General features: G+C 42.0%; 1 protein-coding gene and 1 long non-coding RNA gene across 3 annotated transcripts in view; one reads left to right on the top strand and one right to left on the bottom strand.

Annotated features, from left to right (window-relative positions):
• Positions 1-5,189, bottom strand: part of LOC309718682 (E3 SUMO-protein ligase PIAS1-like) — a 69,786-nt gene extending 64,597 nt beyond the window's left edge. Inside the window, exons 1-2 of one of the 2 annotated variants that reach the window (XM_082554158.1) lie at positions 4,091-4,178; positions 1,452-1,518 (exon numbers count right to left, since the gene is read on the bottom strand). In XM_082554158.1, coding sequence (XP_082410284.1) covers positions 1,452-1,475 — 24 coding nt within the window. In that variant the 5' untranslated portion in view covers positions 1,476-1,518; positions 4,091-4,178. Of the gene's footprint in view, positions 1-1,451; positions 1,519-4,090 lie in introns of both variants that reach the window. The other variant, XM_082554157.1, reaches the window with a different exon arrangement.
• LOC309718933 lies at positions 3,217-20,883 on the top strand. Its single transcript, XR_014280113.1, has 3 exons — positions 3,217-3,227; positions 15,014-15,198; positions 20,547-20,883. It is a non-coding gene; the product is annotated as an uncharacterized lncRNA (long non-coding RNA).
• The last annotated feature ends 5 nt before the right edge of the window (positions 20,884-20,888 follow it).

Genomic DNA, 20,888 nt, shown 5'->3' with positions numbered 1-20,888 from the left:
CAATGCAAGAAATCCTCACCATTCTTTTCGTGCATATCAGCAGGTGCAGCATTGCACAAATCTGTTACCCCGTTCCAAACATGATGCTAAACACGCTCATCACATCGTGCTAGAGCTCAAATTTTATTTGAAGTACAATCCAAAAAAATCCACAAGGAGGGCTAGAGCCATGTTTGTGGGCTGACAGGTAATCATAAAGGCAAATCTAAAGAAAAAAGCTGATCATCAGTTCACTGCCTGGGTCTCTATGTTTTAGACAGTCTGTTTGCAGGTGATTTCTTAGATTAGGCTTTCGCACTCTTTCCCACTGGGAGATCTAGAAAACTATTTGCTGATTAAATGACAATGAAAATAAACAGCAGCTGCTGCCCTACTGCAAGCACTTAAGAAAATAAAAATGTGGAGAAAACACGTGTCTCAAAAAAAAAAGAGCTGCACACACACATTCATACATATCTGAAATATGAACTGCAAAGCTTTATATTAAGACCACACGTGTGTTTTCAATATAGGCAGAGGATGTATCTACAAACCTGTTCATTATAGTGAGTGCAGCTGAGCAGCAGCTGGCACAAAGGAGCATGTATAGATCCACAGATCCCGGACAGGCAGTGGAAACACACCGGAGGGGGGAGGGATCTAAAAATAGCCCAAGACTCTGATCAATAACTGTTAGATATGTTCAAACTGGGCTCTGCCACGCTGCCAAGGCAATACAGCGCATAAGGTGCGCGTCGGATGCCCTGGCGAGGAAGCCGCACCTGGTGCTGATATAACGGCAACCAGCTGCAGGAGCACCGTTAGGCGAAGCGGTGCGTCTTATTGTGCGTGTATCAACAGGTACGGAGTCGCCGCTGGTATTACTGAGCAGGCGGGATAGTGTTACTCCGCCCGCGGCCACACTCGGCCTCTGCCCGGACACCACGCACGACAGTTTCTAATTATTAATAAGTGCTCATTAATCCGGAGGGGACTTATTTCTAACGTAAACCAACAGGCGTGCAGCCGCTGTCATGTCCACACACACACTGACAGTCTGGAGGCTGTCGGCACGTCAAAGCCTGCAAACCGACATTATATTCTCCGAATTTACGAGCCGAGCGTCGGCACGGAGACAACTGCCACTGCCGCGAGGAGAAGAACCGTCTCTTTCGGGGTTAAAGAGGAGGCAGAGACTGGTTGTGAAGTGAATACCGCCCTGCCAGCATCTGGTGTGCCGAAGAAAACGGTCAGTTCAGCCAAACCAGCGCGTCTCAATATCAACATAAACATGCTCGTGCGAGCTTTGGCGCTCGCGGGTTCAATAAAGTTCCGGCAGTTTTTGCCCAATAAAGACAAAATCTGACAGGATCTCTGCCCCATGAGACTTAAACCCCTGAAGAACTGTGTGACCCAACAATCGATCGCTTCGCAACCGAGTAAATTTATAATGATTTCAGGCTGCGCCTTACCTTCAGTTCCGCACTCTCCGCCATCTTGTATTTCTTTGCGCAGGCGTGGTGAGGTGTTGTCACATGACTGGGACGCGCAGAGAATCCGCAGGAGCGCGCACAGCGGTGCGTTTAGGTGCACAAATTTAAAAAAAGGAAAAACAGGAGCAAAATGAGTCTATAGAATAGACTAGAATAGTCTACAAAAGAATCGAATAGGGCAGAAATCAAGTTAGCAAATTTAAAAACAACACAGGATGACCAAAGTGCTGTACAAACTGAGAAAAAAAGAAAAGAAAAATAATATATATATAAGATAAGACACAAAATCAAAAATAACTCAATCATAAGCTAGGGAGTAAGATGTGCCTTCAGATGGGTTTTAAAAATGTTGAGTGTTGCAGAGGTAATAGTGTAAAAAGGCAGACTGTTTCAAAGTTTAGGTAACCGCAAAGGCCTGGTCTCCTCTGTGTTTTAGTCTGCTTCTAGGAACAACCACAAGCAACTGATCAGCTGACCTTAGACTGGAGTATGTTAAACTCAAGTTGAAGATAGTAGAGCAGAATGTCTGTTTCAAAACATTGCAATCAGTAATAAAACTGCTTTAATCTTTTTAAGTTAAAGATTTCAACAAAACTCACTGCAAACCTCCTTTGTGCATGTAACAGCTCGTGTCAGTCAAGTAAAAACAAAAAAACACTGCTCTAAAATGTTCAACATTTTAAAAAAAAAGTTTGGACCTTTTTCAAATTTAAATGTTGAAACAAATGAGGATTCTTTTTCTTTTCCTTTCTTTCTTTTTTTGAATATATACTAATTTCATATACAATACATAATTTCATGCCAGCAAGAGAAGGGGTCTGATTATTGAAAGACCCGAAACCCCAATGACCCCAGGTTACATCACTGATGATTTGTCCAGGGGCACCAGATGATGTATCATCAGCTGTTTTCTGGAATTACCAGTGACCACCAGGTTGACCACCAAGAATAGATTGGTGACAGTTGGAAAGACAGCAGACAGCTCGGAAAGACGGCACAGGGGCAGCAAGGGGTGGCATCCCAAGTTGCATCTTGCAAGAGGAAGATCCCACTAAAGCTACAAGTCAACCTACCGGGGGGTGGAAGAGAATCCTACCAGATGGATCAAAGAAATACGACTCTTGGCAATGGAAATATGAGCAAAATCTTGGTCTGTGTCAAGCCCTGATTAACCCATCTGCACCAGAGCAGGAATTTGATTGGGAGGAGTACCTTGCAAAGTTTATAAGAACTGTCCAAAGCTACTGAGTAGTGATTTGGAGGAGGGGCAAGGTAGCAAAACAGTGGAGACAAGCGGAGGGGGGTGTGGATCCCAAAGGAGGATAAGTCCAAATACACTGATCAGTGCACGAACTCGCCCATCCTTTTTGCTCTTGCCATGAACATAACGATAACCTTTATTAGTCCAACGCGTGGGAAATTTGTTGGGTTAAGGCTGCCGACCTTTGCCAACCCTTCCGACCATTCATACATTACAACATCACATGGGGAAGACAGGTCAGAGAGGTATAACAATGGAAAATGCACAACATGAGGAAAGACGGAGAAAATAGAACTCCCCCAGACTGAGCTCCAACAGGGAGATCAGTTTGAGGACAGAAAAAAAACCCACCTCAGCACATAGCACTTGAATCAGCACATCTCACTACATCTCTACAATCAAGAATTTTTTTGTCAGGTGAATAAAACAGAACAGCTTCTATTTATCTTTATACACTACATAGAAGACATAAGCTTCGAAGGCGTTTGGAGGGGGTGAGTGTAGGTCTGTGTCAGTGTACGTGCGTATATGCGCGTGTGAGTGTGTTCCATGTTCAGCCGAGAGAAAGGTCATGTCCAACTTCATGGGCTGCATCCTCCTGAGGACCCGGCCTTCACGGTCTACATGGGCCGGGTCCTCAGAAGGTCGGGTAGGCCGGAAGTAAACGGCTGGGGAAATTGGACTAGCCTTCTGATTAGCGTCACCGCTGCACAGTTCAGAATAAATGTTTTTCAAAAACCATTGCGTCTTTTTAGTAAATGTTTTTTTCCAAAAGAAATTTCTAGAAGTTCAGAACAGTAAAATTCCCGCTTTTTAGAATGAATTAGAAGATAACTCTTACGTAGTTAAACTAAAATACTCTTTGAGAGTTAATATATAAACTCTTAACACCAAGTGTTAAATTATCAACTCCAGACAGATTTGGTGTTTAACACTAAATCAGAGTTAACGTACCAACTCTCGAAAAAGAGTTAAATTAACACTCTCTGGTGTGGACCCATATAGACACTTTAATAGTGTTGAAATCAAATCCGACAGTGTTAATTTGGACATGCTGGATTTGCTGTGTAGCTGAAGTCCGGGACAAACTGTGTTCCTTTTCACCTCAATACAAAACGCGTAATATTTTCTCTGAATACGAGACGATTCCGTTTTTTACGGGATGGTTCGCAACTCTACTAACTAACCTTATGAATAAAATAAAGTTCAACATCAGTAACATAGCACCCACCCAGCTGTATAAAACCCCGTCATGCTAGCTAGCACGCAGTACGAAAAAGTCAGCATAAAAAAAACAAACTACACCTAAACTTGGTTTATATCTGATCCAGATAGACTGCAGGTCATAACTTCTTACCTGAAGTTCAGTTCTCCTGACACTCAGACTGGCGACCCGCCTCGGGTCTCTGCTCCTCCTGCGTCCCCTTTCCCTCATCCACCTGCTGGCCTCCACCACTTGCTAATAGAGCTGGGCGATATATCGAGTTTTTAAAAAATATCGATATATTTTTATACGAGATATAAGATCTGAAAATATCCTTTATATCGATATAGTCTATGTTACGTTATAATTATACTTGTGGAGCCGCAAGTTTGCCTCTCTTTCGTCCACTTCCGTCTCTACGCAACGTTACTCGGCCTCGCCTCTCTTTCACTGAACACAACTCCCCCTCCTCCCCCATCGCTTCACCTGCAGGAAGCGACAAGATGGACACGGCAAATCTCCGTTAACGAGTTACTGCGCATCGCCCCGTGCGTGGGGCTGGACGGCGTCAATGTGTTAGCTAGCTAACCACGCTAACGAGCTAACCACGCTAACGCCATGCAGCCCAGAGGTGCTGCACGGACTAAAATCCTTTCATTTTCTCAAAAGTTGACAGCGCGCCTTATGTATGAATTCTGGTTGTGCTTGATGGCCGCGAACCGATTTTATGTGGAACACGGCGCTCAGCAATCTGTCAAAAAATGTTTTAGTACGACTTTGGTAAGCTACGGAGCTGCACCGCTTGATGGATTGTCGGAGCATTACGGCTGAGCCTCGCGGAGTGATACGTACTGTGCTTCAACGTAATATTACCCTACTGTGTATAAGGACTATAAATGGCACCTGTTAAGAGACGTGGTTGCGAAGCGGATTTCAAACTCCAGGCTGTCAGTCACGCAGTACAAGTTGGGAACAGAGCAGCTGTGAAATCTGTCTTTGTTACTATGCTCAGCGTCTTTTAGTTTACATTTTGACTGCACAATTGTGAGCTTTTTGTTATGCACAAAAACAACATTGTTTTCTTTTATTTATGGAGCATTATTATTTAATAAATGCTCATAATTTATTTTTGAGTAAATTTTATGTACATCTGCTCTATGTTAATAAAAGTGCCTGTGTGACATCTGGGACACAGCTTTGACTAAGAACTCTCTTCTTGTTCTTACTTTATGGCTTTAAAAAAATATATCGAGATATATCTTATATCGCCATCCAGCTAAAAAATATCGAGATATGAATTTTGGGTCATATCGCCCAGCCCTACTTGCTAATGTTACTGAATCTGTGGAAGCTCCACGATAGCCACCGCACGGAGTAACGAATAACGACCCTATCTAAATCCCAGTAATGGTTAATGCATTCCTGATTTTGGCATAATAACTAGTTACTGTGCTCGTTACTACAATAATAATGTAGTTACTGTAACCCGTTACTTAATAACGCGTTAGTCCCAACACTGCCTGAATCAGCCTTCTGGGATTTCACCTGGATTATTGATCTTGAATCAAGACATGTGACACCAGTGTTGCTAATTAATTCAGTTAATAGGTAAATGCTCCACCTGGAACCAGAACCAGCACTGGTGTGTTTTCCTGTTCCAGTGTTTTTGAAACATCCTGCCAGCATCAAATTCAAAATGAAGATATAGTTTTCCAGATTCTGTTTTTTTTTTGTTTTGTTTTTTTTGTATTTGTTTGTATTTAAAATTTTACACAGCATCCTGACTGTGTTGGAAACAAATGTCAAAGAGATTGACTTTAAATTCAACCTAAATTCAACAGAGTTTATCCATATGTGCTTCGTATTCAAGTCAAATCACGTGTAAATCAAATTAGTATAAAGAATGAGAAATGTAGCTTGAGTAATGAGAATAACCCTAATATCTGGATTTGTTTGCGTTGGTGTGAGTCACCTTCGACTTTGGCAGATTAGCGTCTGTGTGTGTGAGACTGGCTGCAGGAATGTGGAAGATAAGAAATGTGTCTCCAGTCCATCATTCATACGATGCATGGTGCAACTGATAAACACAGAATCATAATTTACATGTGATTTTGCTGATAGTTATAAATCAGACTCATATGTCATACTCTATACTAATCAGAATATAGCCACGTATGAGTTTAACCGATATAAAGAATAAGATCAGAGTAATGAAGTGATTCTAATAACAGGCCTCTCACTGAGATTAGGTATGGAGTGGCTTGCTTGTGCTAAAGATGACCTCGGCTCTTTGCGAGAAGGATGGGAGGGGGGAGTGAGTGACACACTAAGGAGACGCTCATCTCAGAGAATCTCAGACTTTGACGTTTATAATTAAAAAAATAAAATGATATTGAATATATTGTGATTGACAAACAGAGTCATGAAGAGAACAAGTGAGAAAAAGTATTCTTATGTTACTGAGTTAAAAAGAAATTATGTCTGAATCATAAAGAGTCATGATATTCATTTGAGACTGGGCTATTGATAAATCATGAATGGAAGTAAAACAACATGTAAACTGAATCAGACATAAAGGAAACTATATTCATGTGATGGAGTTAATGACAGATCATGTTGAGTACAACACAGAAAATAAAAAAAATGTAACCACTGTAATGAAGTGATTTTAATGTTTGAACTTTAGTTTAAATCATGTTTGTGAAAGGAGAGAGAGAGAGAGAGAGAGAAGCAACAGGGTGTGATTTAAAATAGGGCAATGTAGATGTCAAAATCTTATGATCATGGACATCAAGGAGGGGATGAGAGAGAGGAGGAGGTCTATATGGGAAAATCAGTACAAAATGTGGCTCCTATGAACACTCAGGGTTGATCTTCCTCCAGATCTTTGCATAAGTAAGAGGTCATCATCCAAAGATCCGGCCCTGGGAGTTCACAGTTGGAAAATACAGCAAGATTGGCTTTTTTGCTGCCGCGTTGGAATACAACTTCCAAGTATTAGGCTCCCTTTCTATGGGAGTACATCAACACAAACAGAGATAAGTGCAACTTCAGGCCTGGATGTGCCCATTCTCTCCTCTAAATTCTCTCTTCTCAAGATCAGAAGAGGAAGATTAGAAACCAGCATTAGTTCAGAGTACATTAATTAGATAAGTATAATTCAAGTGATTTGATTATGTGATTATTATTATTTGATTTGGCTTTTGCTTTGCTCTAAAATGCTTTAATAAAATATCCTGCATTCGAAAAGTCTAAATTCACCTTTTGACCCTTTGTGAAACAGTAAAGGTAAAAAACGGTGTATTATTATAACATCACCCAGAGGGTTCTTCCAGGTTACTCTAGCCTTAAAAATGAATGAATTTTAACCCAGTTAGTTACTAAAGGCACAAATTTAGAGGTGAGCTGCTGATAACGGGTGTGACTGATTCATGTTTAACCACAAGGCCACCCTGACAAACACACGTCAGAGGGAGCAGGATGAGGATGAGGACCAGAAAGCAGTTAGAGCTGGGTGAATCTCCTCCCCAGCTCTATCCAAGCACCATTTGTCTACTGCGTAATGCTCATAGGATGAGAGACTCTGACTTTTTAAACAAAGAGCCGGTTCCACCCCTCTGTGTATCAGGGGTGCCCTGGTTGTGATTTATCAGACTGTTACCAATTCCCAAAACTGGTCACATTAAAAATGTAAAGATTTTACACTTAAAAAGCTTGTAAAACGTGATAGAAATATAGATGATGTAGAACCACACATTGCAGAGTACATTATTGAAAAACTGTTTCTTCTCTGGGAATAACATGCTTCTAATCATCCAGAGTATCTTTTAGATTTTTTGCACACTGTTACAAAAGTCATTACTGGCAGCTCATTTTGAGGAAATTACATCCGTGTCATCATTTGGAAGGTAATTCTTAAAATTTTGATTCATACAGACTCAGATGGTACAGTGATGAGGAACAAGTGAGTTTGCTGCATGTATAAAACTATAAAACTCCATGCAGTGAAAAAGCTTTGTTTTACTGGTAAAGCATGGGTTTTCTACTGGGGCTTTAATGTCAGCATTAGTTCTCAAAACAGGTTATCTCTTGCTAGAAAAGGTGGTCCAAACAATCAGATCTCATCTCATATGTAGAAACTTGTATCTTGTTACCATCTGTAAAACTGTGCTATCAGTGCCAGTGAACTAGAGCTGATTAAATTCCAGCAGAAGCAACTTGATTACAGATCTGGTCTAAACTGGTCTGCTATGTGGGTATATATATATATATATATATATACCTACCGCAGACATGAGCGAGACAGATAAATATGAAGGCATGCCAGCTCGGACGTCGCCCGGATCAACAAGGTCCGCGTCAGGTGTTGAGGAACCAGGGCACCCTGACGAAAAGTGGGCTACTGGAACAAGAAGGCATCGGTGGGCAAGAGACGAAAACAGGGCGTTGTTGGAATGCTACTACGCAAGTAACCCCGGCGGAAGGGGCTACATGAATAGGATGAGGGACCTATGGATTCTTCGATACCCAACATCCACAATGACGGCGAAACAATTAGTAGCTCAGTGTTCCAACATTCGAAAGAAGGGACTGCTCTCACAGCTAGAGATTGACGAGGTACAACACAAATGCTACGGCAAGGAGGAGTCAGGACGCCAGGTCAGGGGGGCGATATCATCACCCCCACCCGAGATTGGGTGCATAGCCCCAAGTGCGATAGGAGAAGGATCGTTGAGTGCGAGAGGAACTGACCTGAAAAATAGGATCATGGCCAAGCTTGAAACCTGGATCCCCCGTAGCCGGTTACCAAGATTACGTGAAGTACCCTCAGAAGGTCTGCTAGATGATGTTAATGCAGCACTACGGACAATACCTACAACCACGATTACCGACACTAACAAGCTGATCTACAATACGGCAGCAGTGATCAGTGAGATGCTTGGCTACAAGTTGAACAGCGACAAGGGGCAGTACCCTCCATGGAGAAGGAGGCTAGAGGGCAAGATCAAAGTAGCACGGAGGGAGGTTAGCCAACTAACGGAGTTGCAGAAAGGTGCGACAAATAAGGTGCCTAAGAAATACAGCAAGCTGTCCATACCTGAGGCCTTGGAAACTGCCAAGCAAAGACTCACAGCCTTGGCCAGCCGCTTGAGGAGGTACACCAGAGAGATAGAAGGCAGGAGAATAAACCAGCTGTTCTCCACAGAACCAGCAAAGGTGTACTCTCAGTGGCAAGGGAACAATAAGAGAACAGCACCACCAAGGCTGGAGACGGAGCAATACTGGAAGAGCATATGGGAGAAGGATGCAACCCATAACGGCAATGCTCAGTGACTAGTGGATCTGAGGGCTGACCACAGCGACCTCCCTGAACAGGGTCCAGTAACCATCACAGTGGCAGATATCCAAGAAAGGGTCTCCAGTATGAAGAGTTGGACAGCACCAGGGCCCGACATGGTTCACGCCTACTGGCTGAAGAAGCTGACTGCACTCCACGAGCGTCTGGCAGCACAAATGAACCAGCTGCTAGTTAACGAGAGACACCCGGAATGGCTAACTGAAGGCCGGACGGTCCTGATCCCCAAGGACCCCAAGAAGGGACCGGTCCCCTCCAACTACCGACCAATAACCTGCCTCAGTACTACATGGAAGCTCCTGTCAGGCATCATATCGACTAAGATGAACAGGCACATGGGTCAATACATGAGCGGGACACAGAAAGGAATTGGCAAGAATACCAGAGGTGCAAAACACCAGCTACTGGTAGACAGAACAATCAGCCGAGACTGCAAGACCAGACTGACCAACCTGTGCACTGCCTGGATTGATTACAAGAAGGCCTATGACTCAATGCCCCACAGCTGGATACTGGAATGCCTAGAATTGTACAAGATCAATGGGACCCTAAGAGCCTTCATCAGGAACTCAATGGGGATGTGGCGTACAACACTAGAGGCCAACTCCAAGCCCATAGCACAAGTCACCATCAAGTGCGGGATCTACCAAGGAGATGCTCTGTCCCCACTGCTGTTCTGCATAGGCCTGAACCCCCTCAGTGAGATCATTAACAAGACTGGCTACGGATACCGACTACGGAACGGAGCAGTTGTCAGCCACCTCCTGTACATGGATGACATCAAGCTGTATGCCAAGAGTGAACGAGACATCGATTCACTGATCCACACTACCAGGCTATACAGCAATGACATTGGAATGTCGTTCGGACTGGAGAAGTGTAGTCGGATGGTATCAAAGAGAGGGAAGGTAGTCAGAACTGAGGGGATTGAACTACCAGAAGGCAACATTGCAGACATAGAGGACAGTTACAAGTACCTGGGGATCCCGCAGGCAAATGGGAACCATGAAGAGGCCGCTAGAAAAGCTGCAACCACCAAGTACCTGCAGAGGGTCAGGCAAGTCCTGAGGAGTCAGCTGAATGGTAAGAACAAGATCCGGGCCATCAACACGTACGCCCTGCCCGTGATCAGGTACCCTGCTGGGGTAATAGGCTGGCCAAAGGAGGAGATAGAAGCCACTGACATAAAGACAAGAAAGCTCCTTACCATGCATGGAGGGTTTCACCCCAAGTCCAGCACCCTGAGGCTGTACGCTAAGCGGAAGAAAGGGGGCCGGGGACTGGTGAGTGTCAGCACCACAGTCCAGGATGAGACAACGAACATCCAAGAATACATTGGGAAGATGGCCCCAACTGACCGAGTGCTCAGTGAATACCTTAGGCAGCAGAAACCCAAGAAAGAGGAGGGAGACGAGGAACCATCATGGAAGGACAGGCCCCTGCACGGTATGTACCACCGGCAGATAGAGGAGGTGGCTGATATCCAGAAATCCTACCAGTGGCTGGACAAAGCTGGACTGAAAGACAGCACAGAGGCACTAATCATGGCAGCACAGGAACAAGCTCTGAGCACAAGATCCATAGAGGCTGGGGTCTATCACACCAGGCAAGACCCCAGGTGCAGGCTGTGTAAAGATGCCCCAGAGACAATCCAGCACATAACAGCAGGGTGCAAGATGCTAGCAGGCAAGGCATACATGGAACGCCATAACCAAGTGGCCGGCATAGTGTACAGGAACATCTGTGCCGAGTATAACCTGGAAGTCCCGAGGTCAAAATGGGAGATGCCCCCAAGGGTGGTGGAGAATGACCGAGCTAAGATCCTGTGGGACTTCCAGATACAGATGGACAAAATGGTGGTGGCTAACCAACCGGACATAGTGGTGGTAGACAAACAGAAGAAGACGGCCGTAGTGATCGATGTAGCGGTTCCGAATGACAGCAATATCAGGAAGAAGGAACACGAGAAGCTGGAGAAATACCAAGGGCTCAGAGAAGAGCTCGAGAGGATGTGGAGGGTGAAGGTAACGGTGGTCCCCGTGGTAATCGGAGCACTAGGTGCGGTGACTCCCAAGCTAGGCGAGTGGCTCCAGCAGATCCCAGGAACAACATCGGAGATCTCTGTCCAGAAGAGCGCAGTCCTGGGAACAGCTAAGATACTGCGCAGGACCCTCAAGCTCCCAGGCCTCTGGTAGAGGACCCGAGCTTGAAGGATAAACCGCCCGCAGGGGCGTGCTGGGTGTTTTTTATATATATATGCCCGAAACCGGAAGTGATGTCATTTTCGCGGAAAATGTAGTTTTTGTAGGCCTTAAAAGCCTATACTGATCATGTTTGACTTTTCTGAATAGTTTCTGGGATGCTTAGAACTCGAATTGCACTGCTGGAAATAGTTTATTTTGATGCACATGCTGTTTTCTTTGCAAATCTGCATCATAGGATTGTTTTTGTTTTTCCTGCAGTATATAAAAATTGCTGTATCTCCAAAATAAAACTATGAAGACACTCAAAATAAATTTCCTGTTGTTGTAAACTATTTTTTGCAACTTTTTTGTATTTAACGTTTTGAGGGATAAACCTCTTAAATTTCTCCAAGTAGAAATATATGTTAAAAAACAAAAACAATTTTCAATTTTTTTGTAGTTTATTGCACTTTTTTGCAATTAATGTAGTTACTATGGACTTAATGCATACATATTATTAAAATATGGGCTATAACAGTTGTATAGCAACTTGAAATGCTCCCACAAATGGCACTACAACATGTAAAAAAATAATATAAGCTCTGGCGGACTTGGTTCTATAGTAGGTCTGAAAGGGTTAAATAAATATCGTCAAATAATCGAGATCTCAATTTCAGTGAAAATAATCGTGATTATCATTTTTGCCATAATCAAGCAGCCCTACATTAACACACCGAAAACAAGTTTAAAACACACTGAAAGACGTATTATCTAAATACATGAACTACAAAAGAAGACCAGGCGACCAGAAGACAAGTTATAATAGGACAGTTTGCTTGTCTCATTGAGTGACACACACACAAACATTTTAACGACACAGGACAAATATGCCGCTGGTAAACTATTTATAAGGCTGATTCTTAATTTCCTCCTGTGAACATTTTAGTGTCACATGTAAAGTAATAAAAAACCCACACAGAATAAAAAGGCAGATCACAGTTAATAGAAATATTTTTACAAATATCTTTAACAAATGTACATAACAAATCGCAAAGGTGTCTTTTATGGCAGCAACTTTTTTTTAAACATACATTTTTGTTTATGTTTTGTTTATTTTTGTGCACACTTCTTCTGTATGCCACCACATAAAAACACTGCTTAGTTAAGTAATACAGGGAGTGCAGAATTATTAGGCAAGTTGTATTTTTGAGGAATAATTTTATTATTGAACAACAACCATGTTCTCAATGAACCCAAAAAACTCATTGATATCAAAGCTGAATGTTTTTGGAAGTAGTTTGTAGTTTGTTTGTAGTTTTAGCTATTTTAGGGGGATATCTGTGTGTGCAGGTGACTATTACTGTGCAGAATTATTTGGCAACTTAACAAAAAACAAATATATACCCATTTCAATTATTTATTTTTACCAGTGACACCAATATAACATCTCCACATTCACAAATATACATTTCTGACATTCAAAAACAAAACAAAAACAAAACAAAAACAAATCAGCGACCAATATAGCCACCTTTCTTTGCAAGGACACTCAAAAGCCTGCCATCCATGGATTCTGTCAGTGTTTTGATCTGTTCACCATCAACATTGCGTGCAGCAGCAACCACAGCCTCCCAGACACTGTTCAGAGAGGTGTACTGTTTTCCCTCCTTGTAAATCTCACATTTGATGATGGACCACAGGTTCTCAATGGGGTTCAGATCAGGTGAACAAGGTGGCCATGTCATTAGTTTTTCTTCTTTTATACCCTTTCTTGTCAGCCACGCTGTGGAGTACTTGGACGCGTGTGATGGAGCATTGTCCTGCATGAAAATCATGTTTTTCTTGAAGGATGCAGACTTCTTCCTGTACCACTGCTTGAAGAAGGTGTCTTCCAGAAACTGGCAGTAGGACTGGGAGTTGAGCTTGACTCCATCCTCAACCCAAAAAGGCCCCACAAGCTCATCTTTGATGATACCAGCCCAAACCAGTACTCCACCTCCACCTTGCTGGCGTCTGAGTCGGACTGGAGCTCTCTGCCCTTTACCAATCCAGCCACGGGCCCATCCATCTGGCCCATCAAGACTCACTGTCATTTCATCAGTCCATAAAACCTTAGAAAAACCAGTCGTGAGATATTTCTTGGCCCAGTCTTGACGTTTCAGCTTGTGTGTCTTGTTCAGTGGTGGTCGTCTTTCAGCCTTTCTTACCTTGGCCATGTCTCTGAGTATTGCACACCTTGTGCTTTTGGGCACTCCAGTGATGTTGCAGCTCTGAAATATGGCCAAACTGGTGGCAAGTGGCATCTTGGCAGCTGCACGCTTGACTTTTCTCAGTTCATGGGCAGTTATTTTGCGCCTTGGTTTTTCCACACGCTTCTTGCGACCCTGTTGACTATTTTGAATGAAACGCTTGATTGTTCGATGATGACGCTTCAGAAGCTTTGCAATTTTGAGACTGCTGCATCCCTCTGCAAGATATCTCACTATTTTTGACTTTTCTGAGCCTGTCAAGTCCTTCTTTTGACCCATTTTGCCAAAGGAAAGGACGTTGCCTAATAATTATGCACACCTGATATAGGGTGTTGATGTCATTAGACCACACCCCTTCTCATTACAGAGATGCACATCACCTAATATGCTTAATTGGTAGTAGGCTTTCGAGCCTATACAGCTTGGAGTAAGACAACATGCATGAAGAGGATGATGTGGACAAAATACTCATTTGCCTAATAATTCTGCACTCCCTGTAAATGTAATATATAATATGAAATATATAATATAAAATGTGTACACACATTCACGATTTAGACTATTCTTACTTAATTCGATCACGTTTACCAAGAGCATTATATCTTAATCACAGTTTTTGTTCCTTTCTTCTCTAATTTCATAGTTTAAGGAAGTCCAGGATCCAGTCTGAGCACATGTGGACATGTGATACCATATTTTGTCTAGCTTTTTCTTTTGCTTCCATAACTTCCAATGACCTGCATGCAACGCTACAAAATAACTTGGATTACAGTGTTCCTGAATGGGATCTGTGTTTTATATGATTCAGTTTAAGAACAAACCCAAATGCACACCAGGACAAGGAGGGGGTAAGTAAACTCACAGCAAGGCCCGAGAGTCAACTAACTAACTAAGTAAAACAGGAAATGAGAAAATGATAAAAAATAAAAAATAAAAAAAAAACTGAAGGGAGGAAGTATGAAACCACTGAGAGAACTCCATAAAACACTAAACAGCTACTAAAACTCAAATATGACAAGAGTCAGAGCTCAAGATGGAAATGAAACAGGTATTAAAGCCTCAGTTAATGTTCACTGTGCTGGTCGCATCTCCATCACAATCAGCTCTGTGATTTATTGCCCATGTTAGGTGAAGACTGCACAGCAACAAAGACCTGTGAGAAGGGCTAAAATGAAGAAAGGCCAGTTTCATGAACCTGAAATGAATTTAGTCTGCATTTATTGCAGTGCTGTCATGTTTAAAAAGACTCACTGTGATTTCAAATATTTTGTCACCGTTTCAAATACAGATGGCTCCAGCTCGTGTCTGTCACAGACCTTCCTCCTGAACTGAGTTCTCCTTTTTTAATGGAAACTCTCAGCAGACCAGAATTTTCTTGAAGAAACATCAGACAGTACTGGATTGCTCCATGGAGTCTAAAAATTGCCCTGCAAAATAGTCGAGTTCAAGGGACATGACTCACAGCCCTTCAAGGTGAGCAGTCAAATGTTACCATTTATAGACTTTTATGTACAGATCTGCCGGATTATGAGAAGTGTGCTATCATATGAGCAGCAGCATTTTGAGGGTAAGTTGAGGGAAGGATGTTGGTAAAAGCAATGGAGAAAAAAAAACAAGGATCAAGGATCAGGAAGAGGCCAAGGAAACAGCGTGTTATACCCAAAGGGTGCTGTTTTTCTGGAAATGTAAGAAATGTAAGAGGTCTGTGGATAAAAAATTGCAATACCAAGGCAAGATTTTTTTCTAAATGTGTAGAGGTTTTTGGGATCAGGAAAGTGGCACAGGACAAAAGTCTGAAATTAGTTTCTATTTACTGACTGTGTGTAACAAATATATAAGATATTGTACTTAAAATACCTAAAGTACAAGTACCAGATGATAAATATTAATTACCATAAACTCATATGTGTCTCCAATGATGCATGCAGCCATCGTGCAACAGAGACAACTCATCTCACAAAGTTTCACTCAGGAATGCCATGCTTCTTGTTAGACTTTTGGAGGATGCACTGTGTGTGTTTATTTATCACTGTGTTTTAGCTGATTGGAGATTTTCAGACTCTGTGTGGTTGTTGTGTGGAGTAACTGTGCATTACGTCCTGCTTCCATGGCCCAAAGGGTCTATACCTGAGAGACGGAGCATACTACATGAACCAGCGCCTCTGAGGATTCGTGGTTTAAAGAGAGAAACCGCTACTGCAAAGAGGAAAGAAATGGAGGAAAGGTATAAAAAATGGCTGAGAGGTATGAAAAAAAAACAAAGTGAAAAGGAAGGGGAGAAAAAGTATAACGAACTGGGAAAAATAAGGACTCTGATGAGGTAAAGGAATGAATCTGGAAAGAAAAGAAAACAAAGTTTCAAGAGCTCTGTCTGAAAAAGAAACAAAGATGAAAGCTGTTCCAGACAAAAGAGAAAAAAGAGAAGAAAAAATAGTATAGTAATAGAGTTTCTGTAGCTCGGTGCGCCGGTGCAATAGGAAGTGTGCTGGTTACATGAGGGTGGGGGCGGCTGCTGGGTGCTCAGCTACACTTTTCCGCTCACCCCTTTCACTCTGTTCCCTGTAATATTGCTCTGCCTTTCATCTTTCTCCCAGACCCTCTCCCGATTCCCTCTCATCCCTCTCTATATCATGTTCCTCCTTCCTTCACCCTTACCTTCTTTCTTGCCACTCCCCTCAGACATTGCTCTACTTTTCCTCTTTCCTCTTCCTCAGATAAAAACAATCAGTCGTATCATAAAAATCAGGCACCGCATGGACAGCAGAAAGAGCAAAAATACAAGTTCACGTTCTTAAGGGTTCCTACTTCCTTGTCTTGGTCGTACTTCTGCCATCCATTATAAGCAACCTGGACACACCACCACTTCTCTGTCAGTCTGAGACTGATCCTCTCGCAGAGACCCTGCAGGATTTAAACAACAGGTCTTCTGCCATTCTCTCCACATGCTATTCTCACTAAGGCCCAGTTCAGCCCATTTTTGTGTTACCCTGTGAATTGAACTTGAGCCTCTCACACACTTTAGCAAGTGCATTATTGAAGCGGACATTAAACTTTCTGAAACTGACAGCAAAACGCACATTAACCCACATTTACCAGTGAGAAAATCAAGCTGTATATGCAAGTATTGATTCAAAGCAGGGGTGTCAAACTCATTTTCCATTGTGGGTCACACTTTGATCTTATTGGGCCGATCTAGCAAAACTCCCCTCTCTGTCAGCGTAAAGATGTTTAACTACACGTATATCCCATTTAATGTAGAAGAAGTACAACTTCAGCAGTACATCAAAGTTTTTCTACATGATAAAGAAACACTGCTATAGTAAACGCAAGAAATCTGTCAGTACAAATAAATAAACACGTAAAATTACAGAGAAAAAACAGGTAGTTCACTGCCCAGAAAATGTCCTTTTCCCCCCACCCCTTTTTTAACACTTCTTTATTGATAGCTAATAGAATAGAAGCTTTTTGCTGACTTAACCATTTGTGTGAATGGTACTGGTGGATTTCTTTATCAGCAGGAAATGCTATGGAAACACAGTTAAAAGTCCTCCTTCACATCTTAAAAAGCCATCCAGAGGCCCAGATTGGGTTCTTTGACAGGCCAATTATGGCCCCCAGGCCTTGTGTTTGACACCCTTCATTTAAAGCCTTTTGCCAAGTTGGTTAAAAAGAAGAAAAAAAAAGCCCTCCCCTCCCCCAAATACTAGAAACACTTCTCCAAAAATCTTAATTTACCATTTTTAAACTAAAATAATTTTTTCTACTTTTTGGTTGGTTGCAGAAATTATAATTTAAACTTTATCTGAAGAACTTTAATATTTATACCCTGAAACAACCAAGCCTTTTATCACTGATGAGAAAGCCAGTAGGTGGCGCCCTATCATTTGAAATGAAGCTGAAACTGAAACAACCTGATCTAAATAGTGAACCCGCCTCTGTGGCCCTCCTGTGTGTGCTGTAATGGTTCTGTATTTCCATCATGAACAAAACAAGAAAAAAAATCAGTATTACATCAAAGCCATTAAGCTTTGAGCCCAAATCCATTATCACAAATGGCTCTTTTCCACATACAAAGAATCTATTGACCAAACTAGTTCCGCTGCTTGTTTCATATAGGAGAGAATAAGCAGAGGTTTCATTATATTACTATGGATTGCTGCCATCTGTTGCATTGTTTCCAGCCGGGGATGGGACAGGTGTCCCCTGACCACACATGTTTATACAGGCAAATGATTAATAAGCAGACCAGACTGCAAATACTGCGAGACAACTGTCCCACAGGAGGATAACACGTCAATCTCCTTTTAAAGTCTTTGACTGGATGGATCTAAAGTGGAGCCTCGTGAGCACATGACAGTGACATCCTGTATGACGGCACCAGGTATGAAACATATCAGCATTCTCCACTCGCCAAAATCAACGTGCTTCTCTATGAGAAATCAGGTGGATACAAATGTATACATATTATACTTTTCACCCTCCTGCATTAAATGTTACTACTTACTTTTCAGACTAAAGGTTAAAATGTTACAGATTAAATTGTCCGGCCGATGTAGCTATGACACTGAAATGCTGATTACATAATGTAACACGCACACCTTTCACATTTTAAGTGCATTCAAACATACCAGTAGTTTTCATTTCCTGCTTTATGCATGTGTTGATCTTCCACTGATGACCATTGCAGTTAATTAAATGTACAGCAAATAAATATACTTCATCACTTTGATGCAAAAGTCATATAAGCAAGCGCTACAGCCACACATGGCTCCTGCTTGTTAGCTGGCATTGCGTGAGCGGGAGGGATGCCTTTGGTTAGCCTTTTTATTTTAGTTAATTTTCCATGAAATAATCTCTCAAATTCAATCTTTGTCATATTATTGTATCATTTACAGTATTAGCCTACGATTGATAATTTAAGCTGTGTGAAAGTTCCGTGTTTTCCCCCGTTTTATTTGAATGTGATTTATTTTCAAATATAACACGCATCAGAAACAATGAAGTTCTTCAATAAATGTTACTGCTAATTGAACATTTCTGCAACAACTCGGTCTTCACAATCACAGCAAGTGCAGTTTACAGTTTAGAAATATCCTTGATAGTAGGATATGTTAGTAGGATTTTCCCAACCTGTTATCATGGATGATGTCCCGATGAATCCGACTACCCTGCACAACCCAGAGAGGTCAAGAGGTCAGGGAGAGAGAGCGATGGCAGAAAAGAGGTGCAAAGACTCCCCAAAGAGACACAAAACAACCACAAAGGGATGCACAAGGACTCCACAGAGATACAAACCAACAATAAAGAAGCACAAAAAGACCACAAGGAGATGAAAAACACCCAATGAGACAAAATGACCATGACGAGACATAAAATGACCAAAAAACAGATGCAACATAATGGCCGAGAGGAACAAATCCATGGCAAAGAGATGTAAAATGCCTTAAAAAATGATACAAAATAACAATAAAGAGACAGAAGAAATAGAAACCTTCAACAAAGAGCTACAAAATGACCACGAGGACATGAAAAATAACTAGACGGAGCAAAACGTGGCTAAATAGATGCCACACGTTAACAGAGAGGAGAAGAGAAAACACGCTGCTGTGTCATTTGTAGTTATTTTGTGCCCAGGTTCCCGCTGTCGCATAATCCATCCATTCATATCAAACTCAATGAGCTTTTGCTTAATATTACAGCGGCTGGATAACACTACAGTAAAGCAGCCAATCGTTCCCGCCGTAGTTGTGCTCAGCTCTGCGGGCCTCGTTAGTATTCAGAGGGAATGAGCTTTGCCACGCAGGGCAATTACGTTCACAGAAAATTAACATTCATTGTGTCTCAGTGACATTATGTGAGTATCTCTCTCAGCATCCAGGGACCGAGAGCTGTGTAATCAATATCTATTAGTCCTCCCATCAGAAGAATTAGATTTCACTATTAGATCAGCCTGCTCCCCTGACTCGACGTCAAACATTATAAGTTGACTGGACATGTCATGCACCGATGTAGCTGCCTAATGAAAGAGATCATGTTGAACTCAAATACAATAAGGCGAAATATGAGCCACCTCACGAGGAGTTATTCTGCGCGGAGGCCAGCAGGTGTCAGGCTCGCACCGGTGAAAGAAACCAATGGAGTAAAAGGCTACAGAGCAGAAAGTGGCTTCACATTTTATTCATATGGACATGAGTGCATACAGAAACTGGTAAATTGTGAGTAAATCAAGTCAGAAACTGGCATTTGTTTCTATTTCCCACAGTGTCTTCTCCATATAAAAAAGACAGTCACGTGGACAAGAAAGGATTTTTTGGTTGTGTCTCACAGATGAATGTCACCATGGAAAACCCTGGCACAGAGAAAGTGATGGATTTGTGTCTAAAATGCACATGAGATTACAAAAAAAGACTTCAGAGCTGGCGTGACGCGACACTCGGTGAAAGAAAAGTCTTTTATTGTTTGATGTGAAACCTGAAGGGCTGCTGAGTTAAGTGCTCGTAATAACAATAATAATGTGCTCTATTCAAACCATAAACATACTCGTAGTTCTGATGAGAGAATTTGGTCAAATTCATGACTTGTGCCCATTTAAAGTGCTTAACCACGTACAGTGTTACAAATCATCTAAACAATAAGTTAAATCCAGTACAGATAAATAACAAACATATGTAAAAATCCAACATATTCAAACAAGCAACAGAATCTAAACAATGAGATACATTTTGAACTTAATATCACAAATGTACATTGCACATCGTCACATGATATATATACTGTATGTATATAGTGTTGGGTTTTTTTCTTCTTCTCTTTCTTTTCAGAATAGCTCAAGAGCAGACAGCTTTACTCGGGGACACTCCTTGGTTTGAGCTTTGCAGCTTCACGTCTACAATCCTGTGATTCCCAACATAAACTCTGTGTGTAAGCAAACCCTGATCTCTCTAATACAAGAGTTCAGTTTTATTTGTTTTCTTTTATTATTTTGAGGAGGCGTCAAATCCCTCTCCTCTGAGTCTCGATGGGTTTGCTCAAGTCAGGTGCTAAAATCAGCAGTGCATCTGTACAGCAGGTTGGTGCTCCTTGGTGGGAGGTGAGAGCTCTTGAGGCGGGCCTGTGTGTTCATATCTATGTATGTGCGTGTGTGTATATATATGTTGCTTTTT

This window comes from Aulonocara stuartgranti (genome assembly GCF_965226115.1).
Source record: "Aulonocara stuartgranti genome assembly, chromosome: 1".
Classification (NCBI taxonomy): domain Eukaryota; kingdom Metazoa; phylum Chordata; class Actinopteri; order Cichliformes; family Cichlidae; genus Aulonocara; species Aulonocara stuartgranti.
The sequence above is the reverse complement of the archived record's forward strand: the minus strand, read 5'-3'. Positions and strand labels throughout refer to the sequence as shown.